Source organism: Musa acuminata, chromosome BXJ3-9 (assembly GCF_036884655.1).
Source record: "Musa acuminata AAA Group cultivar baxijiao chromosome BXJ3-9, Cavendish_Baxijiao_AAA, whole genome shotgun sequence".
Classification (NCBI taxonomy): domain Eukaryota; kingdom Viridiplantae; phylum Streptophyta; class Magnoliopsida; order Zingiberales; family Musaceae; genus Musa; species Musa acuminata.
The window spans coordinates 1,762,492-1,777,969 of NC_088357.1; the positions used below are offsets into that span (position 1 = coordinate 1,762,492).

At 40.4% G+C, this 15,478-nt stretch overlaps 2 protein-coding genes across 2 annotated transcripts; both read left to right on the forward strand.

The window, feature by feature from the left end:
• Positions 1 to 1,911: 1,911 nt before the first annotated feature.
• LOC135648655 (polygalacturonase-like) lies at positions 1,912 to 3,665 on the forward strand. The gene is made up of 4 exons (XM_065166531.1): positions 1,912 to 2,380; positions 2,471 to 2,760; positions 2,858 to 3,086; positions 3,160 to 3,665. The coding sequence occupies exons 1-4, from the start codon at positions 1,955 to 1,957 to the stop codon at positions 3,376 to 3,378; spliced, it is 1,164 nt and encodes a 387-aa protein (XP_065022603.1). The 5' UTR covers positions 1,912 to 1,954; the 3' UTR covers positions 3,379 to 3,665.
• Positions 3,666 to 6,053: 2,388 nt separating this feature from the next.
• Positions 6,054 to 15,313, forward strand: LOC103996770 (uncharacterized). The gene is made up of 5 exons (XM_018817977.2): positions 6,054 to 6,210; positions 9,036 to 11,245; positions 12,822 to 12,942; positions 13,931 to 13,990; positions 14,070 to 15,313. Exons 2-5 carry the CDS (start codon positions 9,123 to 9,125, stop codon positions 15,069 to 15,071), a joined length of 3,306 nt encoding a protein of 1,101 aa, XP_018673522.2. The 5' UTR covers positions 6,054 to 6,210; positions 9,036 to 9,122; the 3' UTR covers positions 15,072 to 15,313.
• The last annotated feature ends 165 nt before the right edge of the window (positions 15,314 to 15,478 follow it).

A 15,478-nucleotide genomic window follows, 5' to 3' on the forward strand; every position in this document is an offset into this window, starting at 1 on the left:
AATTCCAATTCCCATGCGCATGGGTTTTGGTGCTAAGTCAAGCGTGGAACGATGAAGGTCACATCACATGATCACTCCAGTTTTGCCTAACAAAAACATTCATGAAGCTTCGGATCTAAGCAATGGCCAGACGTATTAATCCAAGTCTGTTTGATAGGGCAAAGTTGTTTAGCTGAATCTGGTCATTATGCATTAATGTAGCCTTAAATCATTCGGTCAACTTTTACGGGTAGTGAAGGAAAAGTGATCAAACTTGCATGAAAAAGGAACTCAGATATCTACAATTGCAAGCCATGATTAAAAGGCTACTCAACTGGAACTTTAGTTGTGAAAACTATATTGCAAGACTCATGTTTTCACTTTTGAGCTCCTTTTTTTTTTCTTTTGTTACTTTTTGTTTGTAACAGCAGTTTCAAGAATCTATATTTAACAGTTTTTATTTATAACAATTTCTATCTCAGGTACAGTATTTTTTAAATATAGTAATTTTGTTCAAAAAATTTATGATGCACTTTAACTCAAGATCGAATAAAAAGAAGCTCATATAAAAATGTTTTTTATTTTATTAATTTTAAAATAAAAATAAATAAAATTATATTATTTATAATATTTTTTAATATACTTAAAACATTTATACATGTAATACCTCGATTAGTTGCACATCATAAATGAACAAGATTGAGATTGACTTATAAGGATTCGATAAGTGTATTATTATTAATTTCAGTTTAAGCATTTCAAATTGTAATTTAGGTTAAATAAAGTCGATAGGATAATCAAACTTAAATTGTGTTTGAGTCGATCTCCTCTCCACGAGGATGATAAATCCTTGAGTCAAAGAAATTATAATATCTTAATTAATTTGATGAGTGCATTATTATCATAGGGGCTAGTTATTATGGATGGAGTCAAAAAAAAAAAAAAAAAACTTAAACTTAACCTTTTGTAGGAATTCATCCTAATTTTTAAGAAAAACTATTGAAATAAATTATAATAAATTTGTAAATTATGAACTAATACTATGAGATAAGAGAGCTCTATGACCCGAGGGTACACTAATGGCATGGAGAACAACTTCACAAGTAGTAAAGCATAATATCTCAACAAGAATTAGGTTCAAACAAAAAATCTATGGTGTTCTCCTTTTAAGGCTTCCATAAATGGAAATCATTGACCATCATACGTGATGGATGCCAACATAACCTCGCCCTTCAAATAGGTAGCAATAATATTAATTCGGACGATCCATCAACCATAATTAAAGATACTTCCCATTTGACTTATGCGAAGATTTTGGTAGGTAAAAGACCAATGTTAACCTTGATCGATCCTTCCTAGATATTTGACCCAAAATTCTCATCACATTTGTAGATTTTTTTCCTGAAATGTTTTGTTGTAAGATTCTTAGTGGCAAAAGTATTTACTAGTGCTAATAAGTACATTCAAAATATATCAAATGATATTTTGAACTCATAAACCTTAATAAATGGGTTTGATATATCATTATCGAACTAATATTTAAGATAGATTCATTAGCGTTATAATAACATAGTATAAGATCAATGCTTAATTTATCGCTTTGCTTCCATGTTTTGGCTTCCTTCAACCGTACATATGATTAATGTTTGTGACAGTCAAAATTAGCTGCGTGCATGGCAAGCTTGTACGGACATGCACCTACATTTCTGACTTCGCCACGCAATAATAAACCGACAAAACCGCCACCATCCCTGATCTGTGACCGTGCTGCTCTTCGCCAACCCTTTGACCTTCCGTAACATTGATTGATCCCATGATTTGTGGTGCCCGCAATGTGACCTAACATGATCCACATCGATCTTTGTATCTCGAGAGCAATAAATGGTATGAGGAGTTTTGGAATCACTATAAATGCACCCTCGGCATCTTTGTCCTCCCCATTCGATCCTGCACATCACAGATATCTCTCTCTCCGATGGCACAACCTTTGGGTGGTTCAGTTCTTGCAGTGCTCTTCTTGCTTGCCTGCTCCGCCATGGCGATGGCGGCCTACAACGTGGTGGACTTCGGCGCGAAGCCGGACGGGCAAACCGACTCGGCCAAGGCGTTTCTGGCTGCTTGGGAGGCCACCTGCGGGGCGAGAAAGCCGGCGACGATGGTCGTTCCGGCCGGCAGGTTCCTGGTGAGCCAGGCTCTCTTTAAGGGCCCCTGCAAGAACGCCGGCATGAAGATGGTCATCCAGGGGACCCTCGTGGCTCCTCCTGGTTACAGCGACATCACGCAGTGGATTACGTTGAAGTACGTCGAAGGTTTGTCCGTCTATGGCGGAACGCTGGATGGGCGAGGGCAGGCGTTATGGGCCTGCAAGAAGGCTCGCCGGAGCTGCCCCTACGGTGCTACGGTAGGCCAACTCTTCCGGACCACGAAGCAATTTTGGTTTCTTTTCGTTGGAATGTTGTAATTTGAGCCGAATTGCTGCATGCCGACGCAGTCATTGACCATCGGTCAGTCGAAAAACATCCTGTTGAGCGGCATACGTCTGCTCAACAGCGAGGTCTTTCAGATGTCCATCTTCTCCAGCACTGGCGTCACAGTGCGGGGTGCAACGATCACTGCCCCCGGGGACAGCCCCAACACCGATGGCATCCACGTCCAGATGTCCAGCTCCGTCACGATCAGAGGATCCACGATGAGGACCGGCGACGACTGCATCTCCCTGGGACCTGGATCGGCCCACGTCTGGATCGAGAACATAAAATGCGGCCCTGGGCATGGCATCAGGTCAGCAACTTCGCATTTACACGCTACTGCTTGTACGTGATCTATTTCTGCTGCTTTGGCCGTTCGATTAAGCTTTGGTCTCATGGCGCGGACGCAGCATCGGGAGCCTGGGCAACGCGGCGCAGGAGGCCGGAGTGCAGAACATAACGGTGAGGTCCGTCGCGTTCACGGGAACGCAAAACGGGCTACGGATCAAGACTTGGGGGAGGCCGAGCAACGGGTACGTGAAGGGGATCACCTTCGAGCACGCCGTCATGAGTAACGTCCAGAATCCTATCGTCGTCGACCAGAACTACTGCCCCAGCAACATCAACTGTCCCGGCCAGGTGATCGACCTAAAACAGAGCCATCTTCATCACACGCACACACGCATCTAATATTGTTTCGTTATGGTTGCAGAGCTCCGGAATCAAGATCAGCCAGGTGAACTTCCACGACGTTCGGGGCTCTTCGGCAACGCAGGTGGCGATGAAGCTGGACTGCAGCCCGAGCAACCCATGTAGTGAGGTCTCGTTGAAGGACATCAAGCTCACTTACCGGAACAAGCAGGCGCAGTCCTACTGCAGGAACGTGAAGGGAACAGCCTCGGGGGTCATGAACCCACCCAGTTGCCTCTGAGCCATGGCACCATGCCAGGAGTTGCATGCAACCAGCATACGTGCATTGTACTTTAAGGTCGTCGTCTCCGGCTGATATGTCCTGCGAGCACCGGAGTTCCGGTGAGGGGAGCTTGGCATGCAGTTCTCGAGAGACCAAAACTATGTCTTGTAATCATGTTGTTGTAATCTGGTACGGTAGTAATTTGGCATTGATGTGAGAACGACTCCGCAGTGAAGCATACTTTTAGCTGTGTATTACAGCAGTTGTATTGATTTATGATATAAGAAAGATGTTTCGGTGTCTCATTGTGGAATCTGAAGTGTCGGATTTATTTTAGTGGGTCAGATGTGACAATATTGAGATGATGCATCAACAATTATTTGAATATATTTGATTAGTTGATCAGAAGCCCGTTCTCTGTCCCCGAGAACGCGACCGACGTCACCGTGATGTTCTGCATTCCGGCCTCCGACGGCGTGCTGCCCAGGCTCCCGATGCTACGCTCCACCACCACCACGACTACTCGTTAGCGTCTCTGTCCTTGATCAGGTCATTCTTACCATTCTCGACACAGGAGAGAGAGAGAGAGAGGAGGAGGAAAGGAGACGAGCACCTGATCCAGTCGTGGTGGATCCTTCGCCCATGGGGATCCAGTCGTCGCCGGTCTCTATGCTGGTGTCGATCACGGCCACGTCGCTCGATTTCTGGACGTGGATGCCGTTGGTGTTGGGACGGTGATTGTCGCGCCCTGTATCTGGATGCTGCTGCTGCCAAAGACGGCGATGTGGAAGAGCTCACTGTTAAGAGAGGTCAGGCCGCTGATCACTACCTTCTTGGATTCGGCTATTGTCAACGACTGCAAAACTCCATTAGATCTTCCCACTGCAATCAAGGACAATTAGTCTTGTGAAGGAGGCCGCAGATGGGATTACCATGGCGCGCTGTGGACATCTCCGGCCAGCCTTCCTGCAAGCCCAAAAGGCCTGACCTTGGCCGTCGATGGTGCCTCCGAAGATGGACAGTCCCTGAACGTACTCAAACGGCAACCAGTTTGTGGCAGCGGTGAGGCAGAGAGCGCGACGAGAGTTCCGTCGACGAAGATCCTGGTCGCGTTGTTCTTGGAGGGACCCTTGAACGTGGCTTGGCTGATCAAGAAGTGGCCGGCGGGCACGTAGATGGCTGCAGTCTCGGTGGAATTGCAGGCGGCGGCCCATGCATTTAGGAAAGGCTTAGCTGAGTCAGTCCGGCCATCGGGCTTGGCCCCGTAGTCTGATATGTTGTAGCTTGCCATTGCTGTTGCAAGGAAGAAGACACACAGCATCATCCTGTGAAGAAAGCTCAGTGCTGGTGCCATTGCAAGGGACAGATCAAAGGATATGGTGTCAAAGGCTCGGAAGGATATGATGAACAGGCGGCATTTATAGAGCTGCATTGACTGTTTGATGTTGGGAGTAAGAATCATGATGAGCAGTGCAGCCGTTACCTCAAGAAATGGAAGCTGGTTCGGTGCTTCATTTCTCGCATGAAGAACCTGCAGCATTAATGGGGAGAGAAATTGCATGGCTGTGGCACACACAGCAAGATGACCTGAGATTGTGGTTACCGTGATTTGCAGATGCAATCTTGCATGTGGCATGTTCTTCAACATCCACTTAGGACCAATCGATCTTTCCAACTGGTCGTAAAGGGGATTGGTGGAGATGAATTCGCTTGGTTTGATGAAGAGTTGCAACTTCTATTTCATTGATGAATTTAATGCCACATAAATCTCTAAAGATGTCGATACAGTCTGTTCACTGAGATTATGAAATGAAAGGCCAACAGAGCAAAGTTTGAAGCTATGCAGCATTTGTCCCTATCAATCATTTTTCATTATATATATATATTATAAAAAATAAATAATGAAAACCGTTAAGATCTTTACTAACTAAGCTTATATATATATATATATATATATATATATATATATATATATATATATATATATATATATATATATATATATATATATATATATATATATATATATATATATATATATATATAGGGTAATGAATACTTGTCATATAAAACTTGATGAGTGAATTTTTCCCTCAGAGATTTGGTGCTAAAATGATAGATGATTTGACGAAATTCGATGGACTGGGGTTTTGCATACCATGGTATGATTGGTATGAAAATATTCACCATATCAATATGCATATTTTATTTAAATTTTTAAATAAAAAATATTTAAAGATATTTCTCTGTATATATGGAATAGAATATAATGGATTTCACGTTGTTTTGGCAAATCAAAATGGCATCATCGAGTAATTCACGATATAGAAATAATACTGTTTTACCGATCAATGATGACATGGCACATTTCTATTGGTTGTTCATGTGGTGGACCCGGTCTGGCCCTAACAGTGGGCCCATGTTCCTCATCTGGGTAAGGCTGGGCTCGGGTCTACTTAAAGCCCATCTATTTCTGGATCATCACTTGTGCCTACGCAATTCGGTTTACCCAGATCTCCGTTATAGAGGAGAGTCAATTAGATTTTTCTAGGACTCACTTGTGGGACCCTTTTGTTATCCAATAACAAAGGAGTGTAACTAATCGGGTGAGAGAAAATGATGGCAGTTTCGTTCTCCATAGTTATATAAGCGGAGCGCTAATGGAGGGATCTCCAATCTCGAGTTTTCTCTTATCTTCGCTCACAAGTGCCCCGACGCGGCGACGCCAGAGGCGCCCCCAAACGTGTTCTTGCTAGGGTTTCCTCCTCCCCTTCACTGTTGCTGACGCAGCCATTGATGGGCTTTGGATTCGATCGTCGAAGATCAGTCGCTGCCGCTGATGCCCTTGAGGTATTCTATCATTTCTATGTCCGCTGATACCGATATCTTTTCTGTGGATTCATCTTATCACTCTTTGTGCGCTCCTGTAAATTTTGCTTCTTGTTCATTTCCGCTATCTTGAGTAGATTTAGGGTTTTGTGGCTGTAAGACTAGTTGTTTTCTTATTGGTGGGCTGCACTTTTGGTGGAAAGTTGGTGATCGGATATGGTGAAAGCCCTGAGTGGCGTTTTTGGAGAAGAAAGGGGAAAAAGATCCAACTTATTGTGTGATGTACATGTTTCTTGTTTGCTCCTTTTATTGTTCTCTCTTGGTCTTGAGTTGCTTGGTTTTTCAATAGATACTAATTGGGAGAAAGGAATCTTGTTACCAATTTTATACAGTATGGATGTAGACGATCTGCCTATTGCCGTGTCTCAGGTTTACATATAGGCTTATTGTATAGTTTTTTTGTTTATGTTGTTTTTATTTCTTTTCCACGTCGTTGTAAAAGTTAATCAGTCCGTATATGTAAAAGTTAATCTTGATGGTTTTCTCCATCTTATGATGGTTGATCTTTTTTTATTATATTAACGAGCTGTTCCTAAGCTCATAGAAGGATTGTTCTTTTTTTTATCTGGAGGGAGAATTAAAGCTTTCAGATAGCTGGTGGAATTTTGATGCTTTGCATTTCTGGAGAAGATCAGTGCTATTTGATACATGAGATTCATGTTCTAATCTTGCATAACAAGAGCTAGTTATCTGCTTTATTTTTTCATTTGTTGAGACAAAATCATGAGTCAAACTAAGAACCGTCAGTTTCCCTTTTATTGTTTCAGAAGAAGTTTCTTTAGGTATTTCTTGACCTTTCTTTGTAAAAATAATCTGATCAATCCACCTTGCCTTGGACCAATTCAAAAGATTTTTGCTCGTTCTATTCTTGGTAGGAACTATCTTACCTTTTAATGAATATAATTACTATTATTTATTCTGTGATTTCTAGTATTCTTACATAATCAACTCAGTGGCTTCATTTTTTTGGATATGCTGTGTGTGCGATTGTTTGGAATGTAATTATGCTATTGGCTGGATACGAACATGTGCTGCATGCTTCCTAAAACCTTTTCTTTTAACAAATCTCGTAAAAAAAAATGCTATTATGATTTGAATTACTATTTGGATTGTTTCGATAGCTGTTCTTAAAGGCTCTTTAAGTTGCATGGTTCTATCTCATTTCTGGTCTTTTTATTTCCATATGTATGGATCTTGTGTGTTATCATTTTGATTTTAGAGAAGTCAGTATGTTTCGTTGATGGTTCTTTCTAGTTGCAGCTCTTGTTTGTTATTTTCTTAATCAAGTTGATGGTCTGTTGAATGCATTGTGCAGTATTGATTACTAGAACATATAATTTTAGAGTTGCTATTGTGTGGGTAGAGATATGCTTTGTCCCTTCTTAGTAATTCTCATCCTTCATTTTTGAAGTTTTGATCATATTAAAGTATTTGCTGTTTATAAATGTACTTTGATTGACAAATGACAAAATTATCGAGTTTGACATCATATTATTAGAGTGGCCAAACATTTTGTAATATTACACGAACTCGGTGGTTTTTTTTCTTTTGCTTGAGATGAAGTTTATTCTTGACAATGAAAGGTGATCTCCAGATTCAGATCATATTCTTCTGCTTAACATCATCTGTATATGATTCTAAAAATCATCATGTACTTAAAAAATAAGTGGTCCGAGGAAAAAGGTATATTCAGCAGATGGAATAATTTATCATTTATCGTTTTCAGATGACCAAATAATATATCATTTTTTTTATGTCTGATTTGGATGGATATTAGTATTCACAGATGGAAATACCAAGGGAATCAAAGAGGAACTGGTGATATATGTCATGTACCATTTGTTTGCAATTTCATGTTACATTTATGAAGGTTTGTTTGATTTTGTCATCTAAAACTTAGCTGTCCTTTTCTCAAATTGTGATCAATAAAAATTAGCATAATCACCTTTGATGTGGTTGCTTAGTTTTGTAATGGTGTTGTAAAGGAATGAAGTTCATTGGTGAATGTAGCCTATTTAATATTTCATTACAGGAAAAGATATCAGTTTTTATAGTTGTAATGGTTGGATTATGTTCATCTGGAAAATCAAGGGACTATTATATTGGAGTTACATGAGCTTCTTTGTATTTGGATGAGAGTTCTGCCGAGGAAGTATTAGGACAAAAGCAATAGGAATGTATACAAGGCACCTGTTCTTTAAAAGAAATGCTTCTGAAAAGGTTTTACTGCTAGGTACATAGTATTCCATACGGATGGAATGACTGTTGTTGGCACATCTCTTGAGCTGTGCTCCAATTTTGTTTTATAGTCATCTATCGCTATGTAGCAGTTGTGATGCCTTGTTGCTGGGGATTGCAAAAGCAAATAGTGACAAAAATTATTGTTTTCCATCTGACTTCGTTTCCTTCTTTTTGGTTGTAAATGCCAAGGGAGAAGATAAATCAGGATAAGTAGTTGTGCCATTTTATGGACGGCATGAACTGATAGGTACCATTTGATATATTTGTTTCTTGTTCTCATAAACATATCATGCTACTTTGAATTTATGCCCTTTAAACCTCACTAGTTCATAACACACATCTTTGTTTATTTTTGAACTGTGATATTTTTGAAGGCATTTATTGTTCCCTAAACTCATTCAAAAGCCATCAAGATCATGTTTCTTAGTTCTCTTTGGCGTTTGAAAGAATAACATTCATAGATCGTGTTTCTATCTTGATGCCTGATATTAGTTTCAGCATCTCAAAGTTTTTAATTCACACACTGTTTTTGTTGAGTTCTGCAGGTAACTTGAAGGCACTTGATATATTTACAGCATTTGCCAATCTTGTCTGTGGGCAGTACCTAATAAAAGTATAAGCAGCTTAATCAGATGGAGTCATCAGAGGAGGGGCAAGCCTCTATGTCCTATAATCAGGCATCACAACAGTTTTCCTCCAGCAATCAGTCTGGACAGGTTAATTTACCTCCCATCTTTCCTAGTCCGTCTGCTCTTAATTGGGGATCACAAGAGAGGTTATCAGCAGAGAGAAACTTGGCTCAAACTAGGATGCAAGTTCCTGTGCCCGTGATACTAGGGTCTCAGCAGTTTTATTCTATGGTTAACCAATCCATACAGATCCAACCATCATATAGAAACCTTACTCCGATGCCTACCTCTGTTGGCTTGGGTCAGATATCGTTGTCAAATAGACAGGTTCTGGGTACACAATCATCACTTAACACCCAACCAGCTATGTCTGCTAATCTTGCTGCACTGCCATCCTCATCTATATACAAGAGGCCTACCCTGATTCGTGCACCATCCAAGGTTCAGAGTGTTCTGCCCATGAATATGGGTTCACAATTGTCATCAACAAATAAGCGCCCAGCACAGTTGGAGCCACCTCGAAAGGTCCAATCCGAGTCATTTGAGTCTGTAAGGTCAAAGCTACGGGAGTCATTGGCTGCATCACTGGCTATGGAGTCTGACCGGCAGCATAAACAAGAAATTGCAGAAAAGTGTACTTCTAGTGATGCTTCGAGCACGATACCAAAAGTAATAACTCCAATGGTTGAGTTGAATTCAGAAGCTAAAAGTGCTTCTTCAGATAAATCTGCTCTGGAAACTGTTCAAAATCAAGCTGGTGATTTACCTTCTAAAGAAAATGCAAGCACTGACATTTTGTTAGCAAGGTCTGATGTCGATGGTCTTCAGCCTAAGGATATATTGTTACAGAAGGAAGTGTCAAATGATAACTCTTTAGTTAAAGATGAACTTTTGCAGGGTCATGGACTCTGCTGGGTGTCTAATCATGGTGTTGGGACTGTAGACAATTCAGCAAATCATGATCATGATAGAAAAAGACTCAAAATGACAAATGAACAGGAAACAGCTGATAAGGAGACAACAGTAAGAAATGCAGGACAGCTGGCATTTAGGATAGAAGCAGAACTGTTTAGATTGTTTGGAGGAGTTAATAAGAAATACAAAGAGAAGGGTAGGTCCTTGTTGTTCAACTTAAAAGATCGTAATAACCCAGAGTTAAGGGAACGTGTATTATCTGGTGCAATTGCACCAGAACGTCTTTGCACCATGTCCATCGAGGAACTTGCTTCAGAGGAACTTTCACAATGGCGATTGGCTAAAGCAGAAGAGCTTGTGCAGATGGTTGTACTGCCAGATTCGGATGTTGATTTAAGGCGCTTGGTGAGGAAAACTCATAAAGGTGAGTTTCAAGTTGAAGTTGAACAAGCAGAGAGCTTCCCGGTGGAGGTTGAACTTGGGACGAGTGTCCTCTCACAAGTTCCTTTGAAACCTAACAAAGAAGTTAAAACACACTCGTCTCTAGTTCCTTCGAAACCAAGCAAAGAAGTTAAAACACAATCAAAATCCAATCATAAGTCTGATGAACCTAAGGCATTCAAAAGAAGGCCATCAGCCAGGAAAATTGATTCTGCTGATCAAAATCTCCCTGGCGATATTGAAATCCTTAGCGAGAAGGCTGATCTTATGCAAGAACTCATGGTGGATGAATTGAAAGATCCAGAGTTGCTACCTCCAGTAGTTTCTCTAGATGAGTTCATGCAAGACCTTGATTCCGAACCTCCATTTGGAAACCTGTCAGTGGATTCTTTACAGGAAGTTTCCTTGGAGCCTGAGGAAGCTTCTGAATCAGACAGCGTGGAACATAAACAAAATGCTGCATCCGGAAGCTTGGGATCAAAGTCAGATTCTTCACGAGGTGGCTCTCCTTCCAAGCAGCTTTTGTCACAAGAAGGCAAGCAACTAAAGTTGGACTCTGCAGATGCCACATCTAAAGATCCTACTACAACCAACCCTGAAAAGGTGGATGTGGAGTGTTTGAAAATTGATGATAACGTGAAATCTGGTTCTGTTGATATTCAGTTAGATACCTGTCTTCCTGAAGTTGCATCAATGAGTGATAAAATATGGGAAGGTTCAATTCAGTTGAATGTTTCTGCATTTGCTACAGTGATTGGCTTCTTTAGAAGGTCTATCATCAGTTTGACTTTGTCATTATTAAATACTATTTGTTCCTTTTCAGTAGCTTCCATGTCCTTCTATTTTATGTCTATATTCCCATCTGTGACATATTTCTGATTTTACTAATTGTGTTTGCCAGCCACATTGCCTCTAGAAGTTCCTTTAAGCTTAAACTTTCATGACAATTCCTAGTGTATCTGACTGTTAATAGAAAAGATGTCAACTGAAATCAAAACTCTACTTATGACAAGCTCCACAAATATTATGGTTGTGGTTTGGTTATACATGTTTATCTTTGATCTAGAACCGCAAAGGTAGGTTGACTTAGTTATTTAGATTCAAGTAAGTTTTTGGTATGTCAAATATTTAGAATAGTGTTTTACTGTAGACCGAGATTGAAATTATTTTGATATCATATAAATGGCAATTGAAATGTTGTTAAGGAATTTAGTAATATAGATGACCTATGTCACAGTTTGATGGGATGCAACTCCTGTGATTGAACTAAAAACTCATTAGACCATGGTTATTTTCTGTAAATTCATTGCTAGGGAAAATATAGATTGAACTAAACAAATCTTTATAAACTTTCTACATAATACATTTAGAGATTGTTTTTCTCTATACTAGTAACACTCAGGAAAACAGTTAACAACATTGGCAATTATGAAAATTTGATTGTTCTTCTATTAGCTAATGTAACTGGTACATTGGATAAGATTTAATATAAGCGTTCAACTAACCTTCCATTTCTTTGTTTGAATATAAATTACCTTATGTTTTATTGAACAACGAGTCATAATAAAAATCTATGATATGCTATAATAATTCCAAGTCCATTACTTAAAATTAAGCTACTAAATCAACATGGAGTACTTGTAATCTAGGTAAGATAATATAAATCTTAATGTAGGCATAATAAGGAATTAAATATTGCAATGTGTTGATATTTTCCCAGACTGTTATTCTGCATACCAAACATACTGAAATAATAATGACAATTAAATAACCTTTTGAAACTCTGAGAAATGTTATGGACCAAACAATGTATTGTATGTCATGATGTACACAACTCCATTAGGAACTCAATAAGGAGAAAGACGAAGGGGCAGCCATATAGAGAAGAAAAGAATGATCCATGTCAATGTATCATTGTGATGGTGTCTTTCAAGGCTCCAAATTACTTCAAGCAACTTAATAAAACTTTGAAAATCTGAAGTTGCTCAATGCAAAATAGTAGTCGAGTCAAATCCTGGACAATGCAAAACTGAACCCAGTGGGACTGCCATAGATGCGCTTGATTACTAGAAGGTCATTCGTTTGACCTGTTTCGAAAGTTTAGCAATTTTTGGCATTCTTGTATCTTAACAATTGACTGATCTTTAGATCATTGCTGCCTTGTTTCATATTTGTTCTTGTTTGCCATGTATTTTGAAGAAAAATATCACTTGGTCAAATGTGCTTCTAAGGTCTTCTCTTTTACATTGATAAAGATAATCCATCTCTTTGAGATGTCTTGATATTGATATTGGTCTGCATGTCCTTTGAGGTTGTTAATGCTTTGTTCCTAATCTGCTTTTTCAGTGGTGAGAAAACATCAACACAGGAATGGCCTAGCTTTCTTGAGATAAAGGGGAGAGTGAGACTAGATGCTTTTGAAAAGTTCCTTAAAGAGCTTCCTTTGTCTCGAAGCCGTGCAATCATGGTATCTTTTCAGCTCAACTGTTGTTTTCTTGAAGAATTTGGATTTGATGCATTTATGACTTAACAACTTGATGAATGAATGAAAGTCAGGAAGGAATATATATATACATAAAGTATTTCAGTTCCTTTACTTCTCTAAATTGTTCCTTCTCTATCAATTGAGCTATGTTGCATCTGCTGGAGGACTTCAGATCAGCTTGTGCCGCTTTACCATCTCAGCTAATGGAACCAAGTATCAAGTTGAATTCATAATTTTGCACCACACTGGCAGCTACGCTATTATATTATAAAAATTTTCATTAATCAAATATTTTTATATTCTGGTTTTTTTTTTAACTATTTGATACCTCTACTTTTTATGGTGTTGCATTTTAATTTAATTTATTTTTCTTTCGTTGTTTTCTCATCTAATTTGAAGAATCCCACTAGTTTGTGTTATTGATAAGACATTATTTAAATACACTTTTTGAATTTTCTTTCTGTACAGTTTTCTGGAAACTTCAAATAAATATAGACGAGCAGTTAAGGAAGTTCAACATAAATATTAGACAAAAGTGTGGTGAGAAATAGCTGCTTATGGCGCAACTATTAATTCTTGCTTACATTTGAGCTTATGTTTTGCTAATGTAACTTGCTTAGGAATTAGAGGAACATACGATAGGGATATTTGTTTTGACCAGACATTTGCATGATCAGATATATATATATATATATTTATTTACTATTTAGATTTGAAAGAAACATATTGGTCTAAAACCACAATGTAATTCTGTCCGTGAATTTTTCTGTACTAGCAATTTCCCACTGTCATTTGTTTGACTATCTAAGTTGGACATGACAGTGGCATCTCTTCGCAACATTTTCATTTCCAGTCATGTCTTTGTTGTGAATTCAATTCACAACGCTAACATACACGAGATTGTTTGATTGGTTAGAGTGCTGCTGAAGCTCGTAGTTGTCTTTTATTAATGTCATCATGTGATGCGCAGATTGCACAGTTTCGTTGGAAAGAGGGATCTCCTGAGAGCGGACGATTGAACCTGCTTGAGGTAGTACATTTGGAAACATCTGAATCAGGCTTTTAGATGCTCGATCTTCTGACGCTTTTCCTAACCCCATTCGTTGCAGATAATTGACTCGTACATCGCGGATGAGAGGGTAGGATTTGCAGAGGCCGCCCCAGGAGTGGAGCTGTACTTCTGCCCGCCGCATTCAAGGACGACGGACATGCTCGAGAAGCTCCTCCCAAAGGAGCACGCCGAAGCACTTCCGACCATTGCCACCACGGATCTCATCAGCTTGGTCGTATGGAGAAGGCCCCATTCCACGATATCACCTCGGCTCTACTCCCATCACAAGCATGGCAGTTCTAAGAAGCAGCACAGCTCAAGAAAACAGCAATCCCAGCCGCTGCCGCCTGAAGACTATGCGGACGATGACGTACCACCCGGCTTCGGCCCCGGAGAATACGATGACCTTCCCGAGTTTGATTTTGTTCATGGCAGCTCGCAGACATCTAAACCTGCTGCCTCCGTGACCCGCCCCCATGTGTTGGCACCGGCTCGGCCGGTAGATCAAATTAGAGAACTGATACATAAATATGGGCACACCGAAAGTGTCAAGAAACCTCCCTTTGATGTACGCCCTTGGAATGACGCCCATGAAGACGACGATGATATCCCTGAATGGAAGCCTCAATATGATCATCGGCTGCAGCCAGAAACACTTACGTCTTCACAACCACCGCCACCACCGACACAGTTTCATACTTACCAGCATCCAACTTTTCAGTCTCTCCATGTAAACCATCAAATCCTACCACTGTCACCGTTACCCAATCCTCATGCTCCGCTTCACCAGCCTGTGGGCCTGCAGCCACCTCTGCCTCCTCAGATTTTAGTGATGCCGACCTCCTTAAACATGCCGCCCGGGTGGCAGCAGTCCCCGCTGCTGCCGCTCTCGGGTGGACCAGCTGATATAACACTGCCTGCAGCCAATGCATGGCAGACTTCTCACTACAACGCGCAGGTCAACGCCGATGGCCGGGTGTACAGCTTGCCCAACGTAGGAGGAGCTGCGCAGAATGTGATGGGTTGGCGGCCGGACGTCTTCGGAAGTCGGGGGATGTAATGATCCGTAGCAGCAACACAGTCTTGTGTGTAACTCATTTCAATTGTTTTTAATGATGTTTTATCTCGTCCGGCCATGGGCGCTAGGAATCCAGCTTTTCTTTCCTTCTCGCTTTGTTGGCAGCTGCTGAAACGATCCAAGCTTTTCGCTTTATTTGCAGCTACTACTTTAATTAGTACAAACTCTTGCACCGGTGGATAACTTCAATAGTAATTCAACTTGAGTGATGATTTGCATGACAAGTAGTAGCATCGGCAGTCCCGTTCGAGTGGTCTCCAAAAATTTCCTACTCCCCGCAGAGCGTTACAGTGACTTGGCCTGTGAACGTGTAGAAATTCTGCAATGACCTTCTGTTGATCGAAATGGATGTGAATATATATGCACATTATATTTGCTTCCTGTAGTTT